Source organism: Podarcis bocagei (assembly GCF_964188305.1).
Source record: "Podarcis bocagei genome assembly, chromosome: 6".
Classification (NCBI taxonomy): Eukaryota; Metazoa; Chordata; class Lepidosauria; order Squamata; family Lacertidae; genus Podarcis; species Podarcis bocagei.
Window position 1 is genome coordinate 43,817,265 of NC_138130.1, and position 22,219 is coordinate 43,839,483.

Genomic DNA, 22,219 nt, shown 5'->3' on the forward strand with positions numbered 1-22,219 from the left:
GGTGGGAAGTGCCTTTTCCTCACTTCTGCCATTTCACTGGTTCACCTGGAGCCTTTGCTCCTCTACCAGATGGCCACTCGGCATTTTAACATCTCTCTTATAAGTGACTGACTACATATGATTATATTTATATATTTAACTGCTTACTGTGATGGTCTTAATTTCTTCTTTGCAGTATGATATCAGGCAGAAGGCTTTGAAGCTTACAGCTAACAGCATGTATGGATGTCTGGGGTTTTCCTACAGTAGATTCTATGCAAAGCCACTTGCCGCTTTGGTGACTTTCAAAGGCCGAGAGGTGAGTCAGCAGCGAATAATGGGCTCGTGACCTTCCCTTCTCATTTCCTCCTGGTGCACAGCTGAGAAACGGACTGGGCAGGCGTTGGTTTCCCTTTGCCCTTGTGTGAATCCTGCTTGTCATTGCGTGTGAACTAGAGATTGCCATTTATCACAAAGTCTGGTTGGTTTTGAAACGAGCCAGCTTCGAATCATAGGTTATGAACCAAAGTTTAATGCTGAGTGCAAATTTGGTTACTGAATGTTTGAGTCAGTTGTAACATTTATGAGAATGCATAAAAAGGTAAGAGCAGCTTGGCTGGATCGGACCCCTTTTACATGTATTCATCATAAGTTGTTCCATCCAGTTTCTGCATTAACCTGCAATAAAAAAGAAAAGTTGCAAATTAAATATGTATTTAAAGAGGTGCTTTTGAACATTTTCTCCAAAATACGCACATCCAAATGTATTTTATATAAAAATAGGCATTTTGTTACTAATATTTCATTACAATATTCACAGTTTTTAAAATACAACACAAACTTCCTTTAACAATGCTGCCTGTACATCCAGCAATCTTTCACTTATCAAACCATGTAAGTGAACAGTTAAATAATAGATTTTGATTCTTTTTTAAAATAGTTTTTAAGCTGACAATTGTATTGCAAAATTCAGAGGCGTACAAAGTTTGAAGGATAACTACATTCTAATCTACATAATTAGTTCATATCATTTCATGTTAGAATTAACAAAGAATCAGTTTCTGAAGCAGCCTTGGTCCTCTTCTTCTGTTGCTTCCAAGCAGCTACTGCTGAGACGTGTATTGTGTCTGTAAACCTATTCTCCATGTAACTGACTAATTCTCCATGTAACTAACTTGAAGCCATTGATAGACTTTACCTGCATGAATTTGTAAAATCTTTTAAAGTCATATAAGCTAGTAGCCATTGCCACATTGGTGGCAGTGAATTTCATAAATTAACTCTGCCCTGTTGATTTTGTCTATCTTGAATCGCATACTAATCAGTTTTATTTGATAAGCCCAGGTTGTTAGTATTATGGCGCAGGAAAAAACCCTACTCACTTGCCCCATAAATGCATCATTTTATACACTATCTTCGTGTTCTCTTCCTTGCCTTTCTTCTAACTGAAAAGCTCCAAACATTGTAGCTTTGCTGTTGTTGTAAAGACAGTGCTCCCCTTTCTGCACCTTTTTGCAGCAGTGCAGTATTGTTTATAGAATGTGGAGCGGCCTTTGCCCCCATCCTGAAGTGGGTGGAACTAGCCCCACATGCTCCCAGTGGCCCTTTGCACATTCCTGAATAGAGCTACTGTTGCCATGCATTTATAGACCACAGTGGTGGCTCATGATGTTGGCTTTTTAAAAAACGACCTAGCAAGTTTGGTCAAACCATCTGCCCTAGTTAGTGGTGAAATACATTATAATATCTAGTCAGGGTCAGAAAGTGCTAAATATTTCAGCTGCCAGATTGAATCTTTAGAAAACCAGAAGGGTATGTTGTGTTTGGTGCAATCTGGACTATTGATTGTGCTCCCAAACCTCTAATAATCTGATATTTATTGTCATGTGAGTAATCTCACTTAAATTAGAACATAATGGCTTGCTGTATCCTTTTGGAACAAAAGTGTGGCATACCTCTGTCTCCTTCAATACACTAGTATGTCTGAATTATTTACCAAAACGAAACCTTTTCCCTTGCTGAATAACATGCTGGTAAGTCATATTGACTTGGCCTACGGCTGTAGTTGAGTGGTAGAGTATCTGCTCCAGAGGTCTTAAGAATTATTAAAAGTTGTGTCCATATCAACCTTAACCACCATTAATACCATCCACATCCCCACTTAACCAAGGTTTTCAAATCAGTTTACAAACCCACGTGCTCTCAGTGGGGTTGCTTGCTCTCAGTGGGGTTAAGGCCAGAACAGTGAATTATGTAGACGTTCCAGACAGTCTTCTATGTGGATTTGTGCTAGTTAGGAAAAAGATGAGGGGATAACTACACTTTATGACTTGTGGCTTTGCTTCTACATCATATACAAGGAAGAAGTTTATTTACAAAATTGGTCAGAAGGCAGTAGACACGTTCAGAAATTAGCTTTTAAGAACCTCCTGGCATAGGAAAATCTTAACTCTAAAAGTTTACATTGTTTTCTTGCAAAATATACTTCACTGGTCTGAAAGTGTCCAGTTTTGCTATTCAAATAGTTTTTCATTGTTCCATTCAAAATGTTGCTTATTACAGCCCTGCTTGACTTTCAGCAACTTTGTACAAACCATATTAGCCTTTAGCAGAAAATCTCAAGCAGAAGAAAGCATGCTGTTGTATTCGTTGTACAGTTGGCATTACTGTATATAGTTGTAGAGTGGTAATTATGCAGATTCTTCACTAGATGGCGATATATATCTTGTGTTTATTAAAAAAATTAAGCCATTTCTGGTCACTAAATGTGAGTTCTAATTATGTATAATTTGATATGACTTTAGAGATTTACAAAATTTCCTATATTATTAGAGCTTCACTGAGAATATGGGTTTTGTGCAGTTCAATCCGATAGGAGAAAACTGGTAAACTCGCAGTGCATAAGATTAGGGTAACACAAGATACGGCTTCTGAGAAGGGTTCCTTCTTAACTGTCTCCACAACATCTGTTTTTCTGTATGGATAAAATTTTTGTACCCTTAACCTACAGCCTGAAATAACTGGTTGATTCTAGATTGAGTGCTAGATTCTGGCAGCTGGGAGTGGCTAGATTTGTAGTGGTCTCACCAGGAATTAGCTTCCTGATTTTATTCTAGCTGTCATATTTGTGTTGCCTGTTGGACATACAGAGGTGGATGTGCACATCTGCTTCACCCCACCAAAGCACACCACACTGTCCCATTACTTTTACAGCAAACCCCTGCAGTTCATTTGCAATGCAACCAGTTCCTTCAACAGAGACTGAACACTTGAAGGGCTCACAGCAGAGATTTTGAAAACCTACATTACACTGCCATTACACTGAAGTGAAGAAACAAACTGATGCAGTCCAAGTGCTTCTCAGGAGCTTCTTAGGAGAGGCGCAGCCCTTCCCATCGCCTGCAGTTATTACTTGAAACCACTCAGTGATATACTTCCCATCTTGGAGACAGTGCTTTGCTTGGCTAAAGGTGTGCTAGCTAGAGAGACTGTCCTAATAAGGCAACAAATCCCACTTCCAGTTTCGTCTTCATATCTTCTCTGGCAACAGTGGTTGACATAGGCAACTTTGGCTCATTTTATCTGTTTATCCTACCCAAGTGATGTATGCCATTACAGTTACCTTCTGTGATTTATATAGATGAAACTGGTTAATGAATAGGCAAAACCAGATGTTAAAAGTGGAGAGAAACCTGTGGGTCAATAATCTTGTTTGTTCTGTTACCACACTTAAGGAAAATATGTTTAGGAAATAGATACAGCGTGAAGCTGCTGAGCTGAATGTTGTTCACTGTTGTGGCATGATTTCTTTTAGCTTGAATAGACATTGAATTTTGTTATAGTTGCTACAAACAGTCATTATGGATTATTTAGTGTCATGTAAATTGAGCACCAGCCAGCAAGTTTTGGGATAAGCCAAGAATGATTGACTCCTGGTAACTGAATCTTATTTCTTCGATTCATTACACTATACTGCTGCTTGCAGTATTTGTTCTTTCCATCTTTTTAACCTTACCTTATATAACAAATTATAGTGGCCACCACAAATTCCTATCTTCTGGAACCTCATTTGTACATATCCAGCATCCTAGTGTATTGACTTCAGGCTTTGAAGTAGGCAGAGATAACCTGTCCATGGATCCCCTGATCCCTATAGCAAAAACAATAACAGAAGGCAGCTTATGATTTTCATTCCTTTGTCCTGAATCAAAACAGATTGGTAGGTACTTGTAAGTGTGGTGTAGTGGTTAAGAGCAGTAGACTCGTAATCTGGTGAACCGGGTTCGCGTCTCCGCTCCTCCACATGCAGCTGCTGGGTGACCTTGGGTGAGTCACACTTCTCTGAAGTCTCTCAGCCCCACTCACCTCACAGAGTGTTTGTTGTGGGGGAGGAAGCGAAAGGAGAATGTGAGCCGCTTTGAGACTCCTTCGGGTAGTGATAAAGCGGGATATCAAATCCAAACTCCTCTTCTCTAAGGAGCTGGATTCAAGTGTAGGTCAGCAATAAAAAACAACAACCAAGGTGTCAGTGAAGTTAACTCTTTATTCAAGAAACCAAAACAGTGCAGACCTAGTGATCCCAGCAACTCTTCCCAGTAGGTCTTGCTCCAACAAGGCAATTGTGAGGACTGAAAGTCCCCACCTCCCCACTGCTTCCTAAGTCTCCTACTCTCCAGGGTCTTTCCCAAGCAGTCGCAAATGCTCTGCCCTCTTCGTTTATCTGTGTGTTCTAGGAAAACAGGGGAAGGGGAGTTGGTTGCAGTACGAGAGGGAGATTCCTGGCTTCTTCAACAGCCTACTCTCTCTCTCCTGACCCCACGCCACTCCAGCCTCTGCTTCTGCCTCAGAGTCTGAACAGCCCTCTGCCACAGCCTCTTCCTGTTCACCCAACCTGTTACCTCTTCGGACACCACCTCCTTCCAGTCTGCTCTTTCTTTTCCCTCTGACCATTCACCGTCGTCCCACCACCAATCTCCTGATCCTGCGCCTTCTTCCCTTGGGGCTTCCCCAGCTGGTGCCCTCCACCACTTCTCTGCATCCATGACAGAAGTTGGGGGGTGGAATCTTTTTTGGGGTGGGTGGGCTTTTGTTTCTCTTCTACTGTTTAGTTTTATAGTTAAGTTGCAAAGTCACTTTTTGTTTGTTAAAATCCAAAGTATTTTTTTCTTTAAGCTAGGAAGAAAAACAGATCAGGGTGAAGAACGCTTGTAAATATTCTGTTTCAATTCTTATTGTTTTGTTTTTTTTAAGCTACACTAAAAGCCCCTTTTGAATAACAGTGTTTGACAGGTCTTGTGAAGCAGCTACTGCTGGCACTGAGTCAGGATGACAGAGCAATAATTTTAAAAACTGCTTTAGTTACTTAAATACAACTCACTTCTAGGAAGACTGCAATAATTGGTTATCTGGTCTAATCAACTCCATCTTTTCATTACTACTTTCCTTGCATGGCTTTTTTTTTTTAATGTGTGATACACACAATACGGTATCTGAATACAAGGACCAAGAACCATGTTTCCACTTCCACTTCATAGTACAGTAGTACCTTGGATCCTGAACACCTTGCAAGTTGAACGTTTTGGCTCCCAAATGCCACAAACCCGGAAGTGACTGTTTCGGTTTGCGAACTATTTTTGGAAGACGAACGTCCGATAGGTCTTCTGTGGCTTCCAATTGGCCACAGTAGCTTCCTGTGGCCAATCAGAAGCCACACTGGGGTTTCCGAATGTTTTGGAAGTCAAACGGACTCCTGGAACAGATTCTCTTCGACTTCCAAGGTACTACTGTACAGTGGTACTTCGGGTTAAGTACTTAATTCGTTCCGTAGGTCCGTTCTTCACCTGAAACTGTTCTTAATCTGAAGCACCACTTTAGCCAATGGGGCCTCCTGCTGCCGCTGTGCCGCCGGAGCACAAGTTCTGTTCTCATCCTGAAGCAAAGTTCTTAACCCGAGGTACTATTCCTGGGTTAGCGGAGTCTGTAACCTGAAGTGTATGTAACCCGAGGTACCACTGTACTATTACTGTAATGTATGAGTATCCATATGTTGGCATACATTGTATCAGAGGAGAAAGGTCTTTAATACGGACGGGCATAATATTCATTTCCATACACTGGGTTGGATACAGACCTGCTATCCTGCAAACATACTCTGGTCCAGCAGAGGCTCCCACTGTAGGTGGAGATGGAAGCATTTTTCCCCTGATTCCCGCACTCCCCCCAGCATCCTTCTCCATTGTGCTGCAGTGTCCCCCAATCCTCTGGACCAGATTTTGAGGGCAATTAGATGGCTGCTGTGGGAATGGGATATTGGCTAATGCCACCCTGCTTCCACCAGTGGGAGCATTTCCTGAGTGCAACTCTGTTCAGGGGAAATTTGGGTACAAACCCTTACATTCAGCATTTTAACAGCCCTGTACTCTTTACTGTATTACCTGGGAGCAAGAAATTCTAATTATGTAATTGTAAGTAATTATGAGATTGCAACAAAAATGCTTTGCTATTGGGTTGGGGAGCCCTTTTCCTCCCCAGGCTGCTTCCCCCCTCCCACATTACTGGCTACCAGGTTAACCGGGCAGGCAAGAAGGTGGGTAAACCAAAATGATGGATGCGGTCTATTTTCCCCAGCCAGCACTTTTCTGCTTTGTCCTCCTGCTGTAGCTGACTCTGTAGGTCCCACAGAGAGGTTCATGGGCTCAGAAGAAGTAAAGCAGGCAGGCAGGCAGGCTGCTCAGAGTCATGTGGACAGGAGCAGGGGATGGGTAGAGGACCAAAAATGACCATGGAACCTCATTCTGGGCCTGGAGGGGAGGGGGTGGTTGTAACCCAGATAGAAGGACAGGAAGGCCTGTGGCTCAGGGTCAATGATCCTTCATAGAAAAAAAAATGTTTCTCTATTTCTGCTTTATATGATGCAACAGGACTGGGCTAAAAATAATGTCCCTCTAAAAGCACCAGAGTAACTTTAGTGACGTTTTTTTCCTAGCTGTGAGCATTGTCTTTGTATTGTTCTAGAAATTTATTTGCTCTGGTAATATGTTCTAATCTTACACCTCTTAACACTTATTTCCATTTTTTCACTGTTCAGCTCTTTTTCTTTAAACCAGTGTCCACAATATTGAATTTTTTTTAAATTGATCTAAGCTTTAAATTAAAGCACAACAGTAATTTTGACGTGGCTACCAGTGCCGCCGCCGCCGTCTTTTTTTTTAAGCATTTGCTGTCCAAGCCCAGATTGTTTTCCTAGGTCCTGGAAGAATATAGTTGGCATTATTGTTTGTGAAATGAACTTGCAGTGCTGCGTTGTCCCATCTTTATAATGAGGAAATGACTCTTTGCCAAGACAGGCAACTTCATTTACTGGGGGAGCATGTAAGGTATGCATGATAGTAGATTATCACATTTATCAAGTATCAGTACTAACTTGGTATTTGTCCCTGGCCTTTTCTCTGCTAAGTGAAGTCCTATATTTTGTGTCCATCTGTTCTGTCGTTTCTCTCTCTCTCACACACACATATATATTGAGAACAGTTGGTACAAATAGTTTATTAATAGTCTGTAGTTCATAGAACTTGATGTAAGGGCTCTGTGCTTTGTATTTCATTTATTTATGTTATATGATGTGATGTTTCTGACCCAATGGCATACAGTTTGGGAATATTTCGCTTCTAGTGAGGCCTGCCATTTGGCTGCAGGGGTTCTTGTTTGGAGATTAGGCTTTTAATGTGTGAATTCTTCAATTACTCGTTATTTCTTCAGAGCTAATGATTTTGATAAAGCATTTCAGCTAGAAGCAAACAACAGCACACACACACACACACGCGCGCGCACACACACAGACACACACACACACACACACACACACGTCTTCTTTTGTTTGGAATGGATGGGTGAGGAGCAAGAGGAACAGAGTTACATTTTCCGTACCATCTCTTTAAAAAAATGTTTATGTAAGGAAGGACTAGAAATAATTTCAAATTCCTGGAATCTACTTCTAAGATTTTCTGGGATCCAGCATTACGTTCAACAGATTCATATAAGAGCTTGTACAGATTTTGTAAAAGGACAAATCACAATGTCCATGTCCATGTTTTATGATGGTTAAAAAGACTGCAGATTTTCACTTCAGTTTGTTGTCTTACTGGGAAAATGGTCTTTGTCAGCTGCTGGCAAACATTGGCTCTTTCTCTCCGGCTACAGTTACTGTTGGTTTCCCACTATTGTGGTAACAGTTGGCTTGTACACTACCTTAAAGGTATGTTTGCTGCTACCTGTTTGGGAGCATATGTAGTAAGGAGACCATGGAGAGCAGTAGATGATACAGTACCTCTTGGCTGCTTAAAGCAATTCATTCTGGCTGTGGGAATTTTATGGGGTGAAGAGGACACAGGCAGAATAAAGGGAAACAACCAAGAGTAGAAGCAGCAGCTGCTAAGAGCCTGAGGCTGGGAATTCTGCCAGCTCCTGGTTCTGTTCGCAGTGGGCAATAATTGTTGAACAAGTTCCTAGTCCCAATGGGACTCAAATGCCCAGCACTACACAACACAATTAATTACAATTATTATTTTTAACAAGAGTTGTGGTGATGGAGTTGAGCCGTGGATGAAACGTGTAAAACAAATGGTATAATGCTGTTGGAATTTCATATTATCTGTACTGGTTTTATGTGCACTTAAAGGTTACAAGTTTCATGAACTTGCAGCACTAAATTATGTCTTGTGGTATACAATTTCATGTTTTTGATGGATCAGAGAAATTCCACTTGAATTCCAAGTCTCTTCCTGTAGCACAGAGCAGTGTCTGGTCGCTGAATTTTTATTGTGACTAGCTACTCCAGTGTTAACTGCAGCACTAATTTCTAAACCCTTCAGGGGGGAATGTAGTGCACTTACAACATGAGGATGAGGCAGTGATTTTTAAGAAAAGTATATTGGCTAAAACCAAACTGCTTTTTATGAACAAGCTACAACAAGTTTTAGCTATTGCATCCCAATATTCATTCATTCCCCTGAGGCTTTATGTAGCCTATTATGTGCTTATGGCCAGTGTGGTAGTTTCTTTTGTTCCTAGGTTAACAATTTTTCAGTTCTGCAGAAAGCCATGGGCCTTTTGATGGTTTTTCATATTTTGCACATACATCCTATGACTGCACACCTGTGCAGCCTAAATGAATGCAACATTGCTGTATTTGTGTTTATTTCAAGCATTTTGCCTGTCACCACAGTTCAAGAGGAAAATCTGCACATGGGGAACAGAAGTTTAGTATGCTAATAAATTCTTTGCTCGGGAATGACAGCAATGTTGATGGCTGCAGTGTAACAATGACATACTGGTCCTGGAATGTTGAAATGATCAAAGTAACCTTAGCATGTCTTTGTGCACATACCTCTATGTTATACACCAGTTGTTGGCATGAAAGTCATTTCTTCCATGCTATTGAATAAATGGCCTAGATCAAAGTTTACCACTGTGCTCTCTCATTTCCAGTTACTTTAAGATCGGTTGCGATAGAATGGCTAGAATTTTGGGACGGGATGTGAAAAGCCCAGATCACCACTTGGCTATGACGTTCACACAATAGATATGACGTTTGGCAAATCATTCTAAATTAAGTGTGAATAAAGAATGCATAAAATGTAAAAAATGTATAAAATATAAATAAAAGAATGAATAGAAATGAGAGACATGAAAATGGAAAAATAAGGGAGCATGGTGGAATTCACAAACAGCAGAACTCTTCAAATGCTCATTCTACTTGTTCAGTGGCCTTGTTCACACATCGTTGTAAGTCATGGTTAATGGCTCTTTCACTGCTCTCCTAGAAGGAAATGAGCCACAATCCTTCCCTGAGCATTCATTCTTAACCAGAGAGCGTGGTTTATTTTACTCCAAACAAACCATGCTCTTAAGCCAAGGACTGGGGTTTGTTGTTCACACTAGTGGAGAAGTGAAGAGGGAGCAATCTAGTCATTCACAGAAGCTGTCATCCATGACTTAGGATGAGAAGCGAGCCTGCCTAATAAAGTTACCATTAAAATGAAATGAATACTATCATTATAAAGTTCTAGGTAGTGGCCCTTCATTTCATGTATTGCAAAGAAAATGTACACAAGCATTATATGCATTTATATATTTTATTTGAGGCTTATTGATGTTGCAGTTTCATGTATAGCTTGACAAAGAGGGATGTGACCCATTAGTCTTGTTAATGTGTTTTTGTAGGAGGCATCTGAGGAATTCTGCTATGAGTATTGTATTTCTTTGTAGCCACAATAAGCGTCCTCTGTTGAATAGTATCACCTTTCATGTCGGTCTTTAGAGCATGTGAAAGCATCTTCAAAACTCCTTTTAAAATGATCTGCAAGTACTAAGTGAATTTTATGCAGAACTTTTGAGTGATAAAAAGCAGAAGTTTTCTTTATTTGAATTTTGAGCTAGGGTGTTAATCCTTCTCTGGTTATTTTCCCTTTTCATTTTTTATCATTAGTTGCTTTGTTGTGACGAGTGTTTCAGAGTTGGTAATAGTTGCATGTAGCGAGAAGCAGAGTGAACAAGCTGAAATTCTAACAACTTGTTCCTTGAGTGAGTTTATATAATGGTGTAAAAAACGACACATCATGCTAGTTTTAACTACAGTTTGTATGAAACGAAGCAAACTTTCATTTATCTCCGTGTGTTTAGAGATATGAGAGCAGAGGGTCTTCAGGTTAGAGTGATGGACCAAAGAGGCAGCATGATTTGAGTCTTTACCTACTGCTTCCAAATATCAAATTCAGTTTTCATCTGCAGGTCTAGCTGAGAAAACGTGGCTGGTCCAAGGTCAACTAATAAGCTTCATGGCTGAATGAGGGATTTGAACTTGACTCTCTCCCAGACTGGTTCTGTCTCAGGCAATGGTGCCAGCTTTGGGATGGGGCTCTAGCTGAACTAGGGTCCTTGGCTGGGCACAGAGTCCAGGGCCAATGGATCACATTCCACTAGAACTAGTTCCAGATCCAGGAAGCACTCAATGGTCAAACAAAGGTCAGGTTACAGTGAGGCAAGTTCAGACAAAGCAGAAGTAAAGTCCGAAAGGCGAACAAGCTATGCTGAATAGTTCCAAGTGGCGTTTGGGAAGGCTACATGCCACTTGGAACTATTCAGTGCTCCAACACCCAGCCTGAGCCTTCCTTTCCCCACTCCTGATGAGGGAAGCCTCTACTCTTAAAGGGGCCAGCCTGTTTTTGGAGCTGTGGAGTCCAGTGGTGCAGGGGAGGCCATGGTTCTATTATGGCCTCTCAGCTGGAGTCCTTTGAGTCTAATGACAGTAATGCAACCTTTTGAGGCCAGAGAGCTGCTGGCATCACAGACTCCTGTGACGCTACAGCTTCTGAGAGGGCGTGCCTGTCAACAGCAGACTCATAAGCTACATTCTCCTCCCAGTCAGATATATTTTCTAACTTCATGAACTCTTTGCCTGAGGATGAGGAGACAGAGGGCTGAGTCATGTACTTCTGCTTTTATACCAAGTTCATTGGCTTCCAATTCAAAATGTGCAGTTAAAGTTGAAGAGCACAATATGCTAAGGATTGCCTCCGCCAATATGGTCCTGCATGCATCCTGCAATCAGCAGGAGAGGGTCTTCTTTGAGCTTTATCACTAGATGAAATAACTAATTATCAGGCTATGAGGATACAGCACCTTGTGAATTTAATTTTTGCTTTTGATCGCTTGTTTAGAATGGCACTAGAAACCTATAAAGGTACTACCAGTCAATCTAGTATTCAAGGCCATTTCAGATAAAATGAAAAGGGTATGTGTATTCTGGAAAATACACTTTAGCATTGTGGCATTCCGCCTACCCTCTTGGTTTAAATAAGATTTTGTATTCACCTGCAATCAGGTACTGGCAGGATGCTGACAACTGTGCATCGGGAGAAGCAGGGCTAGAGTCTGACTTGGCAAAGAGGGCCAGTGGTTTATGGGGACCTGTGCCAGCCAGGAGGCCAGTCAGAGGCAGGGGAAACTTCAGAGCTGGAGGGTGGAGCACAGGAAGGATCAGAGGAAGACGCAGGTTTGGCAAGTGAAGGGCCTTCCACCCTCTCCTGCCCCACTATCTCCCAGAACCAGAAGGAGATTGAAGAGCGAAGAGCAGAGGAAGCTTCCATGCAAGCGTAGTTTCTGCATGCATCCCATCAGGAGGAGGTACATACCTGGTGGAGGGGAGGTGGCCTCTTGTTGCTGCAACTGCTCCATAGAACTGGGTATAGCTGCCTAGATGCTAGACCGGTGTGCATGGGCACTCGGAAATGTAGAAATAATTGTGTCAGCTTAACAATGAAGAATTACCTTTCTGCCGTGTGCATTTGGCTGGGGAGTGCCCTTCACACCTGCATATGATCCATGGATTGCAGAAAAAGAAAATTCACTTGTGTTGGATCCGAGTAAAAAGAAGAGTTCTCAGCATGAACACACATTGAATGGATTCAGTTGCAGAAATTGTTGCCACAGTCATTTCCCTGTCTTAAGAATTCAAAGTAAGATGCTTGAACAACAGGCAGACCATTGTAGATCTGTAAATTGTACACTTGAATATGCAGAATAGGTGGCTTCTGGGTTGTGCTAATTTACGTTGTGTGCTGAAAACTTTCCCCCCCTTCAGGTTCACCCCTTCACTAATTTTCTCTCCTGAAACAAGGATCAAATGTGGATGCTGAAGTTTTCCACTTAAATTATTCATTCATCTTTTCCAATGGATGACTCTTCTCCAGTGGCATAATCTCATGTGAAGCTGGTGTCGTCCTAAAATATGTTTTGTTTTTTGATGTTTTAATTGTTTCCTCATTTGTGTGTGTGTTTGCCACCCTTGGCTTCTTTGAAAGGAAGGGTGGGATATAAATCATCATCTTCTTCTTCATAGATATAGTGTGTCAAATGACACAGGTTAATAATCATGCACAGGATTGTATGATGGAGGAGAGCCGGACCACGTAAGTTAACCTTACGCTGGCCCCTTTCAATGCTGTTTTTACACTGAGGGCATGTCTGGTGTGGGAGAGCCTGTCAACTTGCCCAAGCTGTCCTCATGAGCTAGAACTCTGATCATTAGTGGGGTACACCACTTCCCTGACTACATTACCCAGAATGCCTCACTTTGAGACAGGAACCCCTTGGCCTTTCTTAGAGTGAGGCAGGAGGCCATGCAGTGGCTGGTGGAGAGCCTTGTGAGGTGGGTGTGTAAGAAGTGGTGTGGTGGTGGTAGTGGCAAGGCCAGATGGACAATGAAGCAGGCAAGCAAGCAATTGGGGAGTGGGAGGGGTGACAGTTTTTTGCTTCCCTGAACCCTGAGACAGTTGCATTCTCATTCCCTCCCCCATTATGTAGCTTCTCTCGCTTGAGTTCAAGTGATTGGCGTTAAACTGATGCTGGTGTCATGGTCAGTACACTTCCTTCTGCGCTTAACACTTATCTGTCAAACAGCCTACCAGCCATTCAAGAGGAATCTTACTCTCATATGGGTTCTATTGGTACTGTTTTAATGGTGTAATGCCTTTGATCAGGTACCTGGCTGTGTAAACAAAACAAAGAACAGAAATTATGAACATTTTGAGGACTTTCTTGTGCTTGTTCTTTGTTTGCTACAAGACTGAAATTGGACCTTGATGTGAGCGTATCTTCTCTGGATAATTTCATTTATTGGTGCCTTGAACTGAGGTGACTGTATGGCCACACACACACCATACATGGTAGCCTAGTTCACAAGCCAATGTGTCCTTGAACCTGCCTTTTTGTTTGTCAAATCAAGAATGAGAAGCCTTTAAACAGCTTAAGTGTCAGCACTTTCTGCAGCTGACAGGAAACTGATCTGCTGCTTGGCCCTTTGCAGTGGGTGCTTATATACTAATGGCATGTCGCTCGGACCAGAAATTCCCTTTTGCATAGGTCTCTCTACAGCTGAGATGGTGGTGACTAGGGACAGTGGTGGTGTCTGCCATTTTGCAACCAGTCAGGATTGTCTGTGGAAAAAGCAATCATGTGCTGCTTGAGTGGCTCCTTTTGTCTGGGTGTGACACCTCCCCCCCAAAAAAAAATTCCTCTGTCACGGTCAAAGCCTGCTTGAGAGGAAAAGATTGCACTGCTCTTCAGCTGTCAAAACACTGACTTGCTTCAGGGTTAAAGGTTAATGAAAACTGTAACTTGAGCTGCCTGATGTAGGAAATCTAATTAGTAAGGGCAATTAATTCAATCACTTGGGATTTTTGGGATTCCCTCCCTCCATTCAGGATTTTAATAATATGTTTTGGATATACATTTAGTCCTTCTCTTGCGTTAAATAACTTCCCTGTTTCAGATTAACTGACAGCACTTGAAGCTATGAGTTTTTGAAGTGGAGGAATGCATGAAGTATAAATTTGATAGGTGTGGCAATTAGGCTATTCGTAGCTCTGCTTTCTTCCTTTTGGGGTGATGTGTATTAAGGTACCTGGTGCAGATAAGAAGATAGTGCGCTGCCCTCATTGTTAAAACATAATACAATTATTAAGCACCCGCCACCTGTTAGTATCATTCTTTCTAAAGGTCATTGTGTGGTGCCTTGCTGTCTGACTTTAACAGCCCTATATCAGGTTTGTTGGCTACTGTATTGTGTGGACAAATGTTTGAGAGAAGAATGTGACACCAATAGCCAAAAGAAGTTGGGAGGAGGAGAAACTCACTAATTTATCGCTTTATGATTTCTGCTGTGTTGAATTTATTAAGTAACTCAGACTTGGCAAAGATGTTTAGCAAAGTTCTAACAGTAAACTGCAATGCTACCACCCTGCAATCTACATTGTTGCTTTTCTGTTGTGTTTCAAGTTCAAAGAGTCATTTTGCAATTTGTGTGTAATCACCCATGTGTGTTTTTAAAAATAAAGTAATTGTAGCACTTTAAAAGGGTCTCAAAAGTCTAGTTCACTAATCCACTAAGAGAAACGTAATCAGAAGCAGAGCTCATTTTATACTAAACTTCTGGTCAAAACTGAGGGGGGAAACCCCTATTGAACCCATAGTCAGAAGTACCAAGTTTCATTAACAGTGAATTAAAGGCTGAGGAGAGAGAGGAAAACCATTTAGCCATTAACCTAATGTTTTGGATTTATAAATCCCATTGCTATAAGATCTTTTACATTTCCACTGAAGCCTGCTATGTGCTTGTTCTTGTTAATGAAAAAAATCATTCTTTCTTAATTGTTACTAAAAAGATACTTAATCGGTTGATGCAGAGTTTGACCACATCTTAATTAGCTATGCAAATCAGTCAGGTGATGAGTTGAGTTTCAATTTTGTACATGCTATATCTGCTGTAGCGAGGGGGGGGGGAACGTTATTTGAGCTAAGTATGAATTTTTGTTGTTGTTGTTGGTATCAGCCGCCAAGAATGCACCACCAGTTTTAAAGGTTGCTAATTATTTTCCAAGCTCAGTTTTAAATGCTGGTTCTTAACCTTTTTGAAGTCCTAAATGGCCTTTTATGATGCTACTTGAAGTGAGTGTCTCTTTCCACCTCATCTGGTGAAGGCCAGTTTTCCATTGCATCATCATCATCATTTCTACAGCCTTAAGTGGGGACAGACTATCATCTTGGGATCAGAGACAAATGCTTCACACTGCTACTTTTTATATTTATGTGTTGGCACGTGTGAGGCATCTCCCCCATATGACCTGCTTTTAGACTTCAAGTAGGGATGTATTTCTTCCTTCAGGCCTGTGGACATGGCTGACTTTTGAGAGTTGGCGTCTTCTGCTGCTGAATTGCTGTTTTATTATGCTTTCATGGTTTTTATGTGGCACTGCTGTGTTATATTTTAATGAATTGTTTGTGTATTGCCTGGGAACCTTCAATGTGTTATATATGCAATAAATAATAATTTTATCCACTCTTTTCTGATAATAATGGGATAAAATACTACCAATTGCCTGTACATAGAAATTATTCAAGACCTATTAACTTGACTACAGCTGTTTTTCTAACCTGTGTAGCATGGATTATAACTTTTTAAAATGTACTATTAGAAGTTATATGGTCAATATTTCACAGGAAAATGCTTCTGTCCTAATCTTCAGCTGTATAACCTGCTGCCTTTAAGATAGGAATATCTGAAGTTAGATGTGGGCTCTTTTGACTGGATTTTCACTTTAAGATTTCATTCCATATAGACTAACTTGGACAGTAAATGAATAGCACCACATCCTTTATCACATCATCACACCACAACATCCTTATTTACATTGTTCTGTTTAAATGAAATAGTTAATTTCAGTAGAAAGTTTCAAAGAGTTTTCTGTGACACATACCTTTCCATGATCTTACCTTTTAGTAATGTAAAATCCATAAAAGAGTTATGAAGTGGTTGAACAATGTTCTGAAATGAAAAACTTGTAATACTTGTTTTGAAATCTATTTATTAGACCTCCCGAATTAAAAAAAAGAAAGAAATCTGTTTTGAATACAAGAAGTATAACCGTCCTGCCAAATTGTAGATAAGAACTGAGGGATTCATAAACATTATTAATGTTTTGGAAAGCCGCTTTTATGCTAAAGTATTTGGAATTCTGTACAAATGAGATAACAGTAGGTCTAAATGACAAATTAAGGATTTTTTAAAAATCCCCAGCGTGTCTCTTGCAGTAATGGATTTATGGATGAAGTATGTTTTAGTTGGATTTGTAATTAAGGTTTTTCCATTAAAGGAAATAAAATCTATTCCTGTAGAGCAGTATCTTTCTGTTCAGAGTAGGTGGATTGAAAGAGTAGGAAAACTGAACAATTTTAATCCGATTTCCCTATGACAAGCCAGTATTCAGAATGGCTTCCTGTAGTGTAAAGTTCAAAGATTAAACATTGTTTGTTTTGCTAATCTTCAGTATATTCTGACTTTTAGCAATTAAGAAGTGAATAAATTATTCCACTTCTCAGGGTAATGTACAATACATATAAAGGAACCAAGTGAGTGAGGGTTTTTTACCTGAATAAATGAATCTGGTGCAAGATAAATATTGAAATGTATGTATATTTCACATGGAGTCCTAAATTACTGGTTATTAGTGGTGACCTAAGCAAGATCAGAGACTAACAGCTTCCTACTATAGTTACTTTTCAATAGCTTCTAAAGAGTTCATCCTTAGCCATAACTCCTGGAGTAAGTTGATAAATGCTATCAAAATTAATTTTGGTTACAGCAGTGCGTTTTCTAATTTAATTCAGGGACTCAGATTTTCAAAGCAACAATTGGATTCCACCCCACATGTATTTCATTTTAAAATACTATGAACCTTCTCCAACAGCTCGAACATTTTCTTACAGCTTTATATATTTTGGGTAAAGCCTGGCTTTGCCTGTTAGTCACAAGGTACTGGAATGACTGTTATCTGTTAGAGACTGTGGGACATTCTCCATCCTTTGGGCTTCCCTCTTCCATCATTAAGGAGGTAGAGACAGGTTGCTGAGAGGCTCCTTACCTTCCTGCCACTAACAGGGAAGCAGGGTTTTGCTTGTGCTATTTTGTGCTCTTTCTCTCACTCTGTCTCTCTCCTCTACTTTCCCTTCCATACCTGCATGGGCTAGCCCAGTTACAGAAACCTTTTCTATTAAATTGCTGGTTTCACTTGGTACCCTTAAGGGAGAAAGGGGGTGTCTCCAGGGGAAGAGGCAGAACAACCAGAGACTTCATTGAACAAGCTCTTCCCTAGAGAGCTTTTTCTCACAGCCCTTGGCTAAAGTTGTGTCCACCTCACAGTTTCCCTCCCATTCTCAGAAAGGAGCAATGACCGCATCTTCTCTGCCAAAGGGGTCAGAACGGATCAGTCCGCCCATGCCAGTCCAATTCATTGTACATTCAAGTTCTCTTCCCTACAAAAGACCACCACGAATTCAGTACATTTCTGGTGCACATACCTACGGCGAATCATTTTTTCATGACAATAATACCTGCTGGAGGTGAAGGCTTAAGGGTGCTTGTGATAAGCATGTGGAAGCAGCACCCCCCCCCAAGGCTTCAGGGCCTTTTTACCTGCACTGAGGTGTAATGTGTATGGGTTGCTTGTGCGTAAGTTGCCGCCTCGCCAGGCTTTGTTGCCTTGCTAAACCTTTCAGTCTGGGCAGCCCTTCACTTCGTGGCTGCCTCAGTCGCTAGCAGAATCCGTCAGTGGGCGTTTCTTAAATGTTTTCCAACATAAAAGTTGTTTGACACCCAGTCTCCTCCTACTCTCTCTGCGCGGAAGTCTTCTGCGCAGGGTGGGCGTGGGTAGTGGAGGACCCGTGCTCTCCCCGCTGGTGTCCGGTGAAGAGTCCTGGAGCCCTCTCGCCGATTCCCCCATCAGCCCCTCTATATCCCTGGTGTTGCGCTGATTTGCTTCCCCATCTGCGGAGCTGCCTCTCTCCCTGCTGGGCCCTTCTCCAGCATCATTTGAGAGCCTTCCCTCCGCCTCTAGCTCCGATGTCAGTTCCCTGACATGAGGTTTTCTGTCATATAAATGTTTGGGTTTCTTTGCTAGAGCCACCTACCTCTGGGACAGCCAAAGATGGGCTAAATACTCTCAACAACATTGTTGCTGGATATTGTACAAAACTCTGGAATATCTTGCTCTGACACTGGGAGGCTGACCCAAGATTCAGTATTGGTTTCTGGGCATGTCTTTTCCTGGGTTAAGATATTTGGCAAAGCCTTAGAGGAAGAGTGGTCCTACAACTTACGTATTTGGTGGTTTTATATTCTGATTTTATCCTGTCAATAATGGTGGTGGTGGTGGTGATGATGATGATGATACAACTGTCATCAGCCCCAGCCAGCATTGCCGACAGTCAGATGGTGGCAGCTGTAATCCAGTAACATCAGGAGAGCTACAGATTAGCCGTCCCTGCCTAGTGACAGTGTTGTTGTTGTTGTTGTTTAGTCGTGTCTGACTCTTCGTGACCCCATGGACCAGAGCACGCCAGGCACTCCTGTCTTCCACTGCCTCCCGCAGTTTGGCCAAACTCATGCTGGTAGCTTCGAGAACACTATCCAACCATCTCGTCCTCTGTTGTCCCCTTCTCCTTGTGCCCTCCATCTTTCCCAACATCAGGGTCTTTTCCAGGGAGTCTTCTCTTCTCATGAGGTGGCCAAAGTATTGGAGTCTCAGCTTCAGGATCTGTCCTTCCAGTGAGCACTCAGGGCTGATTTCCTTCAGAATGGATAGGTTTGATCTTCTTGCAGTCCATGGGACTCTCAAGAGTCTCCTCCAGACCATAAATCAAAAGCATCAATCTTTCGGCGATCAGCCTTCTTTATGGTCCAGCTCTCACTGTGAGAAGTGAGAGTGACAGTGTTAGTCAAGACCAAAACCAGCTTTTTGGCCAGAAGATGTGCAGCTGCTGGTTAAAAATTGGTCCCTGGTACATGATTTGATGGTGAGCAATATTTTTCCATGGATGTTGTGACTAGCTCTGCTCTAGGAACCAATACCATTCTCCTGCCTTCTTGAGGATCTTTGTCCCAAGATAAAAGGGAGGAATGGCATAGAGTAGACCTCCAGGCCAATCTTGGTTTAGAATGTTTGCTTCTTCTGAATCCACACACATTGGGTATTTTGACTTGGCTTTGGGAGACTTAAATAGGTACCTAACAACGCCACCACCAAGTTAAATAATTTAAGTTCTGAGTGTCATTGTTGTAGCTGTAAATGATTCATGACAGTACCTATACTTTATGCATGGGGATTGACACTGGGGGTCCTACCTTTTTTCTTAATTGCAAATAGGGGCAGGATGTATTGGTTTGAAGTTTTAGTTAGGTTTGACTTGTAGAGCTCTAAAACAAGTTGGTTTTTGCTACACGGGGGAGCACCTTCTTCCTACCAGCTGGTGAGCTTGTGCTGCAACCTGTAGATAACTATTTGGTGGCAACAAGAGGGAGAACATTCTTGGTAGTGGCACCTACTGTTTGGAATTGCCTTCCCTCTGAATTAAGGCAGACACATCATTGATGACAATTTGGTATCTGCTAAAACTTACTCATCCTCTCAGGCCTTTGCTGGATGTTAATACCAATCGACCGTAATAACATCATACCTAGAGTACCAGAGGAAGGGTAGAGCACTTCATCCCTTCTCCATCAGCCTGCACACTCACCTGTATAGAATTCTTGATCACTTATGGCTTCCAGACTAGTGCTTAAATACAAGTATGAGCTAACGTGCTTTTATCCACATTATTTAATATTACCCTAGTACTTTTAAAAGAAACTTAGTATTTATTACATTTCAAAAATAAATTTTAAAAAGTTGATTTTGTTGATTTTATTTAGTTTAGATTATTACCCATGCTGCATCAGGAACAGGAGAAAGAATTAGGAACTAAAAACTTACAATGAAACTTGAGTCCAGAATTCAGGCACATTCAGGGATGTGTTGCCATTTTTAGATGAAGGGCCATGGTAAAATCTAATAACTACAATTTATGATGTAGCGGCTACAATGTATCTTTTAAACTGCATGGATTACAGAAGAATGAGCCACGATGGAGCAAAAAGCAGCTTGTTCTGTAAATTATGTTGCAGCGAGGAACAGGTGAATTCAAGTGAAATACAAAATAGTTCATCATAGAAAACAATAAGGAGCAATTTTTTGATTCTCTCGCTTTCTTTTGCCCAATCTCATCATAAAACTCCCATTTCATTCCACAGTTCTAAAAACTGCTAATGATTGATATGATCGTAGTGCTGTCATTCTTAACAAAAAGTCACTTTTGTTCTAGGTATTTTAATAGATTCCCATTAAACATGTATTGCTGACTGAAATATTGGCATGAAGGGCTCTCACTGGGCTGAGCCCGGGAATTAAGAAGTCAGGAAATCAGCTGCTGCCTTGCAAAAGAGCCTTGTGTGACACAGGATCTCCTGATTGGGGGGATCATTACTGCTATTATGACTCTACTTGCGTAGGACTTTTGAATTTCATCTGAATGTCAGTAATAACCCTCTTAGCAAATTATCCTGAATAAAATCACAAAGGCATTTTATATAATAGGTGTTGAATTACTGGATAGATTTGCTAATTAAATACTCTTTGTTCTGCTGCAGTTGACATTACGGGGTAAGATCTTGAACAATTATTCTCAACAGCTGTACTTTGTTAAGGGAAAAATTAACCACAAAGTTTATTTTTTTTACACTTGAAGTTGGCAGATTTTTGAAATGTGCTTGAAAAAAATTCCATCATCCAATTGGTAATGAGAAGATAAATATGCAGGTGTTTCTGTGAAATATGATAACTGCCAACTGATTTATTAATGAATTTAGCAAGCCTTCATAACCTATTCCCTAACTGTTGGCACTTAAAAGTGATTTTCTATTGGAATAGGTAATATTAATATTACGCCTGTCACTAGATGAACTTTTACTTGTCTTGTGACCCTCTTGTAATTGCCTATATTTGCTACTGCCCTTGTGAACAATTGAAAATATTCCCCATAATGAATCATTAGTTTCGCTAACAGGACTAACTCTGTCTGAAATGTCTTCCCATTTACCAATCTATGACATTCATGGGACTAGAAATAATAATATTAAAAAAACCAAAAAATAATATATCAAATTGCCTGGCCAGCTTTTGGGATAAAAAAGTTATAATTTCATTATAGTCAGTTAATAATTGATATGTTTCTTAAAAGTATAAGCTAGTCTCCATGTACAGACATGTTTCTGTGTGTGTGCATGTGTGTGCATAGTACATATAACAAACTAGTTGGTATCTTGCTGTTTTTTAGAAGTATAAATTTTAGCCTAAGCTTACACAACACAAACATTCTGTCTTCTAAGTGGACAAGGTTGGTTAGTATTGTACCCTGTTCGTCTCTAGTAAAGAAGAAAGTAAATATATCTGTGCTACATTGTTTTAAGTGAGTTCTGTTTTCATGTTTTGCTTTTTGTAATGTTGTGAGCAGGACACAGTGTTGCATTACTATGGTCAAACATTGATTTGGTAGCTGTATCGCCTTATTTTGTAAATCCAGAGATCTAAAGCTTACTCCCTGACTGGTATATACAAAATATACTATTTTGTAATGTGATCTCATCAGAATCAATCTTTTCTTCTCCTTCCAGATTTTGATGCATACTAAGGAGCTGGTACAGAAGGTAGTAACAAATGTTTTTTTTATTATCTAGCAACCCTTAAATAGAATATCTAGTGACTTATTTTTTAAAAAAAAACAACTATGAAAATGGTAGCCCAAATAATCGAAG

At 40.8% G+C, this 22,219-nt stretch overlaps 1 protein-coding gene across 1 annotated transcript in view; it reads left to right on the top strand.

The window, feature by feature from the left end:
• POLA1 (DNA polymerase alpha 1, catalytic subunit) overlaps window positions 1-22,219 on the top strand; it is a 180,957-nt gene that overhangs the window by 36,078 nt on the left and 122,660 nt on the right. The window contains exons 26-27 of the mRNA XM_081197774.1: window positions 176-298; window positions 22,079-22,111. Coding sequence (XP_081053900.1) covers window positions 176-298; window positions 22,079-22,111 — 156 coding nt within the window. The remainder of the gene's footprint in view (window positions 1-175; window positions 299-22,078; window positions 22,112-22,219) is intronic.